Source organism: Sinocyclocheilus rhinocerous, unplaced genomic scaffold (genome assembly GCF_001515625.1).
Source record: "Sinocyclocheilus rhinocerous isolate Xijiao unplaced genomic scaffold, SAMN03320098_v1.1 scaffold1508, whole genome shotgun sequence".
NCBI classification, from domain to species: Eukaryota; Metazoa; Chordata; class Actinopteri; order Cypriniformes; family Cyprinidae; genus Sinocyclocheilus; species Sinocyclocheilus rhinocerous.
Window position 1 is genome coordinate 550,485 of NW_015660889.1, and position 11,900 is coordinate 562,384.

General features: G+C 34.8%; 2 protein-coding genes across 3 annotated transcripts in view; one reads left to right on the plus strand and one right to left on the minus strand.

The window, feature by feature from the left end:
• Positions 1–1,860: 1,860 nt before the first annotated feature.
• ghsrb (growth hormone secretagogue receptor b) lies at positions 1,861–7,003 on the plus strand. 2 transcript variants are annotated; one of them, XR_001638172.1, is made up of 2 exons: positions 1,861–1,976; positions 5,926–6,002. XR_001638172.1 is itself a non-coding variant. In XM_016535261.1 (2 exons), exons 1-2 carry the CDS (start codon positions 4,375–4,377, stop codon positions 6,231–6,233), a joined length of 1,101 nt encoding a protein of 366 aa, XP_016390747.1. In that variant the 3' UTR covers positions 6,234–7,003. The 2 variants fall into 2 exon arrangements, 1 of the variants encoding a protein (XP_016390747.1); XM_016535261.1 differs by lacking the exon at positions 1,861–1,976 and adding an exon at positions 4,375–5,167 and having other exon boundaries at positions 5,926–7,003.
• Positions 7,004–8,528: 1,525 nt separating this feature from the next.
• Positions 8,529–11,900, minus strand: part of LOC107725837 (fibronectin type III domain-containing protein 3B-like) — a 76,705-nt gene continuing 73,333 nt past the window's right edge. Inside the window, exon 25 of the mRNA XM_016535236.1 lies at positions 8,529–9,321. Within this exon, the coding sequence (XP_016390722.1) occupies positions 9,022–9,321 (300 nt within the window). The 3' untranslated portion in view covers positions 8,529–9,021. The remainder of the gene's footprint in view (positions 9,322–11,900) is intronic.

The following is an 11,900-nucleotide window of genomic DNA, read 5'->3' on the forward strand; positions in this document are numbered from 1 at the left end:
GCTCGCGCTTCCTCTTCTGCACTGTTGGACCCGCCCATTTAAATTACGCACGGACGTCCACACCCGCAGAGATGTTATTAATAGTCTTAAAATAACAATTAGAATGTTCACACCCTTATATTTGTTTTTAATCTGGTTTTGAAATATGTTAAGGAAGTAAAAAAAAGTACACCATATGTTTATTCAATAGTTTATGGGTCTAGACCAGGGATCCTCAAATCTGGCCCACGAGATCCACTTTCCTGCAGAGTTTAGCTCTAACCCTAATCAAACACACCTGAGCATACTAATCAGTGTCTTCAGGATCATTAGAAAATCACAGGTAGGTGAGTTTGATCAGGGTTGGAGCTCCATAAAGGTAGGCTACCCAAATTTGATTAGCCAAGAAGCCTTCCAAAAGTGTTGATAAATGTTTATATCACTCGGATTGTTTTTGTTCGTGGCGATTTATGTGACCAGAAGTGTTCTGGGAGGACTTTCCATTTTTGGGGTTTGTGGGATTTTAACATCATTGCGTGGCGTTCTCTCGCTCGCGTCGCTCGAAGTGGGTTTCTCTCTGTCAGGGTTGCCAGGTTTTCACATCAAAACCCGCCCAATTGCTACTCAAAACTAGCCCGGTAAAAATTGCGTTTTTTGGCGGGGTTCCCCTGGTCAAATTTGCATTTTAGGGGCTAAATATCACTTTATTGGGGTCGCTTCAACCCATGGACATGGAAAAACAACCCTCGGCAAAAGTGTTAAAGTAGCCCAATTCCGCGGGAAAACCGCGGACTTGGCAACACTGCTCTCTGTACTTGTCAGTGGAAAATGGAAAACCCGTAATGGATCTGGAGCCGAGTGATGGCGAAACGAGTTGAGCTGGAATTCTGTCAATCTGCTCCATACATTTATGACGCTACAGAACGGCTTTTAAAAGGTTAAGGCTAGGATACAGCTAAAACTACTGGGCATGCGCACATCAATATAGCGTATTTTTTGTCACACTGTACAACGATAATTACTGTTTTTGCATTATTGTAAGGGAGGATTGGGGTAGGTGTATACGTTAATAAAACACAAACTAATAGGTAGAACATTTTATTTATTGCTAGCTTCCGGTTTTAGCTGTATCCCTTCTAGCCACAACCCTTTTAGAAGAACCAATACAAACTAGTCATTTTTTGTCTGAAAAATACGTTCAATCATACATAATAAATATGTTACAACTTTAAAAGAATCACCACAGCTAAACACTCCATAAATGTTTTCAATTTTAGGCATAGGTTAAGGGGTTTGGTTAGGGTTAACTTGGTAGTGACTAATTATCTTGATGTGGGCCTAAAAACATTCTCAAGAGCGAAGTAATGCGCGCGCTTGTGTAGTGTATGCGTGCGATCATGTCGCGCGCGTCTCGTCTCCTCTGTTGCCGCATCTGAATCATTCACTATTAGTTTATCATCAAACTATTCCTCAATTACATTTGTCAGTCCAAATACCGAACACAACGTGAAATCAATGCTTTTAAGACTACAGAATCAGCCTGCGACAGACCGACTGCAGAAGCAGCGGAAACCGCCGGCTGTCGCAAAGCCCTGTGAGCTGCCTTGCCCACCCTGCGTTCACACATACACGCCCTGATAACAAATAAGAATTGCTCCGTAGATAATTAGGTTTTAAACTTTTTTAAATCCAAATATTTGTGTTCCCATCAATAAACAAATCAGTTAATTTACTTAACAGAAATTAGAGGTTCACCTCTGCACTCCTTTTAGGATTTTCTGATAATGCTTTTTTACATTATGGGTATCCGTTCACACGGTTTCGACGTTGTCTCTTTATCTCAACTAATCTAGTTTTTTTTTTTTTCTTTTTAAAGCACCGCTTGCATCAGCATCACAGGCTTCTTATCCAGGCATGAGTCACTGACCTAAGGCCCCTTCATGCATGAAAAGCCAAACATTCCTTCAATGACAGTACATCGCCTCTTTTAATCACACGTGAAGTATTTTAACTTTTTTCTCATCTTTAGCGTTTTAGCATAACTTCAAGGTTTCCGAGACATCTAATGGACAGAAGAGACCTCTTATAGGCTACATAGCAGGGATATTTTAAACGTATCTTGCCACACACTATCAGAGGAAAAAGAGAGAGCGAGAGAGAAAGCTACCACTGGGACGATATAAAGTGTAGGCCTACCTTTAAGGTACTAATATGCATTACAGACTATGGACAGATCTAAATGGGAGAGACTATCTATAGTAACAATTAAAAGCAGAGTAAAAAATAAAAAAATAATCTAAATAAAAAAACAGGCTTCAAATGATCCCATTTTACTCAATGCGTTAGATTTTACTACAACAAATTTTGAATTTTAAAACAATTCTGTATTTATTTTGAGTATGGTCATTCTTTAGAGGTCTTTTTTCTTTCTTTTTTAGTAGCCTAAATGTGTGGCTTCAAGGATGATAATGGTTAATGTGTGTATGTGTGTGTGTGTGTGGCGTAAAGATGATCTATACACCAAACCGGATGCAACTTTCTGTTTGTCAGGGCTGTTCTTACAATCCTCACATTGAAACCCAATATTCTGGAAAAGCAGGAAAGGGGCTTTACAATTGAATATATATTCAACGTTTTTACGTTATTCAAACACAACGTTGTTCTCTAAATTGGTAGAATTAATTCATTACTTTATTCAATCTTAAGGTTCTAAAAAAAACTTTGTTTTCAACAATTTTGCCATTATTTTGTGCTAGCAATTTGTGATGGATGCAGACGCCAAAACTGATGTCTTCTAAGTGGCAATGCTGCCATCGTGTGGCCAAAATCCTCATCCACTTAAACAATTATAGAAGACATGTAATATACATTTACCCTAATATATTTGATAAAAAAAAAAAAAAAACATGGTTTCAGATTTATTTTTCAAAAATGTCTATATTTAAAACTGACACTTTTGAAAAGCAGACTTCTTAAAAAATAGTAAAATAAAGCCTTTGTAAAATCTGGCTTACACTCTTCAGAAGAATGGTTCTAAACGGTGCCAAATTAGAGTTCTTTGGCTTGAAAGAAAAGCTTTTTGGTGCTAAATTGATTTTTTTTTTTTTACAAGATTCCATTAAAAACCATTCTTTGAAAGTGCTATATAGGACCTTATGCTGTTATAAATGACCTTTTAAATAATAGTTTATTGTCATTAATATTAGTATATTTATTATGAATATTTATAGTACTATTATTAATATTATTGTTATATATTTAATATTTTTACCACTATATCTGCTAGGTCTTACATGTATGTCACTAGGTTTTACATAAAAAGTGTCATTTAGGTACTTTTATTTTTTTTGTTGACATGTGAAATTGTAGCAAAAATGACAATGCTCTAACAACTATTATCTGAATACATCATAAATGACACTTCACATTAAACATGATGGATGTTGTTGGGTATGAAAGCATCTAAAATACACAAATTAGTTTAGAGTTACAGTGTGCCTCTTCTATTTGTTTATATAAAAACAGTTATGAAGGCCAAAAGTACTAAAATGGTCAATGTAATATAAAGTCAGGGAATAGCTTTAATGTTGTTCAATCACCAAAAAAACAATAACAACATGTTTACGAATAAAACCAAGTAACGGTTTAAAAACAACAACAATAATAATAATAATAATATCTGTTACTTAGTGGAGAGGAGGAAAGAAGTATCCTAGAACAGAGCAGGTCACACTTACATGTTCTGTTAAATTATCAAGAACACAAGGCTGATATGGTTCTAAATAAAACGGTTACCACGTGTAAAGAACCATGTTTTTGGAGTGATAAAACAGATAAAGGTTTAAAATCCAGCAAATTTACGTAAAAAAACAAAACAAAAATATGGCCAAACAAACAGCAGCCGTCAAACAGCTTTCAGCACCCTGGACAGCAGCAGCTCTATTTATTCAGGCGAAGCACGAGAATGTATTATTTCAGTTCCATTTTCTTTTGTACAAGATGGTGTGGTCACACCGCCAGGTGGCATAAAACGAACAAAAATGCCCTTCACCTTGTAAATAAATTCAGTCGCTCTAAGAGCGTTATTTGTCTCTTATTTGTTAGAAATGCCCTAAACGCTAAGAAAAGTTGCAAGCACACAAACGCATCGCAAATAAAGAAACCTTTTAAACAAATCCGCATTTAACAGTAAAATTAGTCCGGGCATCCAGTGCGCATGCGTGGAGTAGATCGCGTACCCCCTGCGCGCAACTCTGGGCGCATCATTGACCGGTTACTCGCGTGCATTTCTCATACTGTGCATTGAACACCTGTAAAATGTGCATGGAAACAACAGCTGGCTGGAAATCACGAGGTGCCATTAAGTCCATGCAAACCCTCTAAAATCTCATCACAATGACTAATTGGACAAACGTGTCCAGCTGCCCGTTCAGCATCACTTTATGCGCTGAGGACATTATGGATAGTAATGCAACTGCTGAGGACTTTGAGTACCCCGTCCATCTCTTCCCAGTCCCTATCCTGACTGGCATCACAGTGACGTGCTCTTTCCTGTTCCTCGTCGGAACTGCTGGGAACCTGTTGACCATCCTGGTGGTCACCAAATACAAAGACATGCGAACCACCACCAACCTTTACCTCTGCAGCATGGCACTTTCAGACCTGCTCATTTTCCTCTGCATGCCCCTCGACCTGTACCGGGTCTGGCGGTACCGACCGTGGAACTTTGGCGACGAGCTCTGCAAACTCTTTCAGTTCGTGAGCGAAAGCTGCACGTACTCCACCATCCTCAACATCACCGCGCTCAGCGTAGAGAGATACTTCGCTATCTGTTTTCCCTTCAGGGCAAAAGTCATCGTCACGCGGGGTCGGGTAAAAGGGGTGATTTTCCTCCTCTGGACTGTGGCTCTGTGCAGCGCCGGACCCATATTCATTCTGGTTGGGGTCGAGCACGAGAACGGCACCAACCCCTGGGAGACCAATGAGTGTAAAGCCACGGAATATGCCATCCGCTCCGGACTGCTTACTATGATGGTGTGGGTCTCCAGCGTGTTCTTCTTCCTCCCGGTCCTCTGTTTGACAGTGTTATACAGCCTCATAGGCAGAAGACTGTGGAGAAGAAAGGAGAATCCTGTCGGACCCATTTCTAGTCGGGAAAAGAACAATAAACAAACGGTCAAAATGCTGGGTGAGCTCAACGATGCCCTGAAAAGTCTGACAAATAATATTTGTATATTTCAGAATCATTTAATAGATTAACTTTACAGCGGGTAGCCTGTACGGAAAATCGTACAATTGTTTAATAAACATTTGTATAGCCTATTATTGAATAATTTAATTAGTAAAATATAATTTAATTATTCAATTAACATTTCTATACATTTAACAGGACACACCTGCTAATTCAATTCCATGTGCAACAGAAAGTGAGGTTTTTATATATAATAATAATAATAATAAATTATTGTTAGAAATTTACATACATTTTTTTAGCCTACATTAAAATTTACATTTACTATGGACACTAATCAAAACGAACATTTCGTTCAATTAGCCGTTGGCTGTTTACAGTTGCTAAGGAACGCAGCAACTTGAACGTTTCAAACTCGGATCATCCGGTCAGAAATAGCAGGGACTATCTGTCTTCATCAATATTTTGATGGTATAAAATTCAAATAAAAAATGTAATTCCCGAACGATTGAATCTTATGAGTCGGTTGTAGTTAACGTAAGTGAATCAGAAACACTTCAGTCACATCGGTTACTAATTCACTTCATTGTCATAATGTCCGACTCGAAATAATTGTTACTAAGTTACCATTTATTTTTCAAAACGCACTTTTTTGCAAGAATGTCGTATTAAATGTACTTCTAAATTATATAATACAAACTTTAATCCTTTTTAAAACATTGCAGAAATGAACTCTCTTTCTCTCTCTTTATCAGCTGTGGTGGTTCTAGCGTTTGTTCTCTGCTGGCTGCCGTTCCACGTGGGTCGTTATCTTTTCTCCAAGTCATCCGAGGCCAATTCTCCTCTCATCTCCCAAATCAGCGAATACTGCAACCTGGTCTCATTCGTGCTGTTTTACCTCAGCGCCGCGATCAACCCCATCCTCTACAACCTCATGTCAAAGAAGTACAGGAGCGCGGCGTGCAAACTGTTCGGAGTGAAGCGTGCTCCTGGACGATCGGTGCAGAGCTTCGTGAACGCTGAGAGTTTTTCGGTGTGGAACGAGTACAGCTGGAGCACGTGACCGAGGAGACGCCTCGATTAATAAATGTGCACTTTTTAACAGACTAAAAAAAATCTTCACGAGAATGAAAAGGACAGTCAACATTAACCTCATCATATTTAATTTCAAACATATCATAAAGGCCATTGCATATTTTCAGTTTAGCCTGTATATAGCAGTAAAATAACTTTATCAATCTGCTGAGCCCTGAAAATTACATTATTAAATTATAGGCCTATAGTAATCTAATGCAGACTTTTTGGTATTAAAATAGGTATTAAAACTTTTTGGTATTAAATAATAAAAAATACATCATTTGTGCCTAAAACTTGCATTTTAGGCACAACATGCCTAGTGCATACAACAAATATTATTGTATTTTATGAAAATGTTTATGCACAGGTATTGCCATCAGCAGCAGACACCAGCAGTGTAATGATTCCCTTTACCCTGGTATTCATGCAAACTGTACATATGCACACTAACCCAAAAATGCCTTAAACTGTGTGAAGTACTGGATGACAGAGCACTGTAGATCTAAGCACTCTAACATTGTACCCTATATGGGAGAGATACAATGGTGCTGAATGATAAAATCCCATGCCATAAAAAGCTCTCACCAAGCTTGTGTTATCAGATTATGTTACATAAATGTGTAGCAGCCATAAAAAGTGCACTTATTGCAGGTTTGTGAACACTGCTGCCACAGTAGTTTTGTGTAAGCTTTGTGTTTGAATTCAGCCTGTGTTGCTTGTTGCCAGTCTAATTAAAATGTAAAACTACTTCTTGAGATGCTTGTAAAACACAGTGTATTTGAGTGAAGACATGATTTGATATTTATGAAATATATTGTCTATTTGCCTTTAACGCACACTGTGATACATTTTCTGGAACGTGTTATTGTGTAATATATATATAAGTTTTTGATGTCATGCAGTATTACTACTTGACTTTAAAATTAAAATGTTTTTGTGTTATTGACTATACAACTTGTCTTGTATATGTTTCTGAAAATACTTTTTTTTTTTTTTTAAATAAACGTAGAGAAACTTTTACAAAAAGGACAATCACATAATATACTTCTTAGAACAGGAATATATGTAATTATGTAAATGAAATGCAAACACCTTGTTTCAGAAATTTAAAAAAATGTATTGTGTATAAATATATTACATATACTACAGATACATAATCATCTTAAATACAAAGGGTAGTATTTTCAATATCTATACATTTAAATTGATATGGTAGTTTTTTAAATATAATGTCTATGATTATAATTTACATCAATAAATGTGACAGTTACGTTTAAAAAAAAATGGTAATATGGAATCATTTTCATGAAACGATATGCAAGCATGGAAATCTATGTCTAGGCCACTTATTACCTGATATCCAGCTAAATGAAACTAAAAAATTCAAAACAAACAAAAAAGTATTTCTGTTTTCCACTTAAAAAGATTCTGGGTCTGGAGTTCTTAAGTGTTCTTCAAGTGTTTCCACTTCAAGTTTTCTAGTGTCAAGTAATTTCAACTTCTTTTAATCAGAGAACAATGGAATGTTTGTCTAAAAACTTCAGCAATACATATATAGTCTACTACATGAAGAGTAGATGATTAAAATACATATAAAAAATATTTAAAAAAATCAAATAAAAAACTTAAACTTGCTGTTTGTGCAGGTGGGAAATCACAAAATTGATCAGATATCAACATTTTCTGAACTAAAGCAATTTAAAAAAAATCAGAATTAAAATAAAAAAGCAATTAAAAACAGAATATAAACAATACAATTATGTCTGAAATAAGACAGGTTAATGATGTTAAAATGCTGTTCTATATTTGGAAAAAATAAAGATTTGTCATAACCCCCTTATAAAAAGACATGCTACATGAAGAAAACATTGAATATGACAGTTCTGATTCTTGTAATAAATAAATGTAGATTGCACTGTGATTTGCATTATAAAGTACAAGAATATAGCATAAATAAATCTAACAAAACTGTTATATCTTGAATGCTCACTAACTTTGGTTAAGGGCTTATTGAGCTAGTAAACACGATCATGTACTGTATAATGTGACCAGGGTAAAGTGTTAATGGAATACTGTAAGCAGCAGATCTGAAATGATTTGTCACGAAAGTTTGGATCTGTGGATTTCAAGGCACAGGTTCACAAGGCCCTCCCAAGTCCCTGAGGTACAAACACTCCAGACTTCACAACACTGTACATTGATGATTGATTGCAAAAACTGTCATTTGACTCTCTTTGGACTGACAGTTGCAGGTGTTTTTTGACTTTTTCTTGTTTTGTTGTTTTGTACAGGCGGCCCAAGGACACCTTTTTTAAGACAAATGAAAGAGGAGAGAACGAATAAGAAGCTTTTAAGAAGCTTTTAGACAGACTTTCTTGGGGCACAGATATGGGAACGAGAGCGCTGATGCCGTTTAGCTGTCTAGACACTGATTTAAAGATAAATAGGACTGACCATTAAAAAAAAAAAACACCTCAGATATTCATCTGAGAGTCCAACTTGAGATCCGGAAGGCCACTTATTACTTTAGTGTTAAAATCTCCTAAATACTAAATATAAAAATATGCACAGCATCTTCAACTTAAAAAACAGGCACAGACGCCCAAACAGTACATATCATCATTACTGATTTGTTAAAGCTGTAACTCATCTTATAGAAAAATACATGAAATTTTAAGTGTAAAAGGTGTAATTTGGTCAATGACCAAACAGTACTTGCATTAATGGTTTTGCGAGTTGTAGTTTAAAAACTGAAGAGACAGACGAGAATGGCTCTAAATCAGAAGCTGAAGCAGGAAGGCCATTAGGACAGAGAGAGAGGCCACCCCAAATACCATGAGGCCGGCAAATTGTTCATCGGTGAGGGTGTTGCCCATGGGCACCCTGGTGACGTCCGCTTCCACAGCCAGTGTGGCGTCAGACCGCCGCAGGTTGAAGTGGGCGGATGGGCCGAAGGACCCGCACAGCTCCTGGAGGGTGTCTGCGCAGCGCCTGCATGCAAACACTCGCACGCGGTAGTCTGTGTTCCACTGCAGCCCGGAGAGCTGGAAGGACGTCTCGTCTCCCTTATGCACCTGAAAGACAGAAAGTAATGCATTAGCCCAGACAGTTAAAGTTTCTCCTTCACTGTGCGTACTTTGACAATTATAAACGTATTGTTAATAATAATAATAACAACAATGATAATTATTATTATTATTTATAATAATATAATAAATTATATAATAATTGATATATTATGAAAATATAAAACAATGATAATAATAATAATAATAAGTGCTGTCAAACGATTAATCGCATCCAAAATAAATGTTTTTGTTTACGTAATATATGTGTGTGTACTGTGTATATTTATTATGTATATATAAATACAAACACATGCATGTATATATTTAAGAAAAATATTTTATGTTTATATATAAAATATATTTATATATAATACAAAATATAAGAATATAAATATATAAATGTATATACATGTAAATATTTAAAATATATATACTGTATGTGTGTGTATTTATATATACATAATAAATATACACAGTACACATACATATATTACGTAAACAAAAACATTTATTTTGGATGCGATTAATCGTTTGACAGCACTAATAATAATAATAATAATAATAATAATAAATGATACTATACACGGGGACTGGGATGGAATAAAAAATGTATATACAGAATATTATATAAATATAAAATGTAACCTACATATAAATAATTTTTACAAAAATATATACATAAAAAATTAATTAACTAGTAATAGTAGTAGACGTAGTAGCAGTATATTGTATTATTTATTATATGTATGAATTTGGGTTTATTTGTAATACATTTTTTATATACAGTCAAACCAAAAATTATTCAGAAACCAGATATAATTTTTGATATTTTTTTACTAGTGGGTGCAGGACACTATAATTAATTTATGTAAGTGAGGATACTAAAATAAAGTGAACTGTGACATATTATACCCAAAAAGTTTTCATACAGTGGACTAACAGTAGAACTGAAAAAGATTTGGGACCAAAAATTATTCAGACACTTTGACCTGACCATGTTTTGCTTAAGTGTTTTTTCTTTAATTGCTAATGCCACCTTTTTACACCACAGACTGAACAAAATGAAGCATTGCTTGGTCATTGGTGGACCTAAATTGGTATTATCTAATTGTGTACTTAAATTTAACAGCTGACAGCTACTCAACCTAATTCATTACATACCTTTCTATTAAAGTTATCTGACATTATCAAGCTGAATTTGTTCTGACACAGTTTAACTCTGAGTTCTTGTCATATTTTATTACCATTTTCTAAACTATAGCTAATAAACTGTGATAATGTGAGAAATGTTGAAGGTGTCTGAATACATTTTGGTTTGGCTGTATTATATTTGTACATTTATTATATATTAGCATTTTATATAACAACAACAACAATGATAATAATAACTACATTTATATTTTGTATACATACATTTTTTATATTTCATCCCAGTCACTATGTATATTAATATTATAACAATAGCATGACTGAGATGGAATATAAAAAATTATTTATACAAAAAAATATAAATATATATGTGTTTATTGTTATTATTAATGTATAAAAATTATGTATTACAAAATAAATGCAAATGTGCAGATGTAAATAATTAAATCCATTCTAAATAAACAAATAAAAGTATTAATTACAAAAAAAGAAGGAAGGAATAAGAAAGGAGCAAAATTATATTCTATCCCTAATAATGAAAAAAAAAAAATGTCAACAATAAATATACTGATTTATGTAGCTACAGTACTGTTAATGAACAAATAATAAAACAAATGAACCACAGGACACTGCTAGATTTTAGATTCACTGGTCATCAAAGCAAAAACATCCAAGATGCCAAAAAGAAAGCCAAGCAATCTTTTGCACTCCATCTCTGACCCACATATTACAAAAGAGGAATCTTCGGAGCTTGACTAATAAAGGACTTCAGTCTCCTCAAAGAGAATCTCAACAAGTCACCGTAATCCTTTCATCTGGAGTGTGGCAACACTGTCAGGATCAATATTATATAATATAAGAATGCCACTGTAGGGCTGTACTTCGGTTTGTTCATAAAACACTGATGAAGACAGAGTTACATAAATGTTCTTACTCGCTTGAAATACAAACCTGTTTTCTCTGTAGTGTATGAAAAAACCACCATGATGGCAGACTCTTTCAAGCTCAATAAAAATAAAGTGAAAAATGAAAGAAGCCAGAAGATAAAAAGAAAAAAAAAATACATTCTTGGGAATTCATGTGCCTTTTGTAAGGATGTCTGCATGAAACAGAACACTGCATTAATAATAGGGCTGTGCAATATATCGAAATTATCGAAATATCGCAAATGTACATATCACAATATGTATATCGCTACAGTTTGCAATATTTGGGGCCATGAACATAAGACAAAGAGAAAATCCCTCACTGCTCTTACCTAAATAACTTTTGTAGCTAAAATAAGAATCAGTGCATATTGAATTCAAAGAGTAAATACTAAGCAGTATTTTATTTTTCCTTTTTATTATTCAGTTCCTAAACTCATGTTAAAATGATTACACTAATGTTAAAATGACATTTTTATGTAATGCTCGAGTAAAACACTACCGTTCACT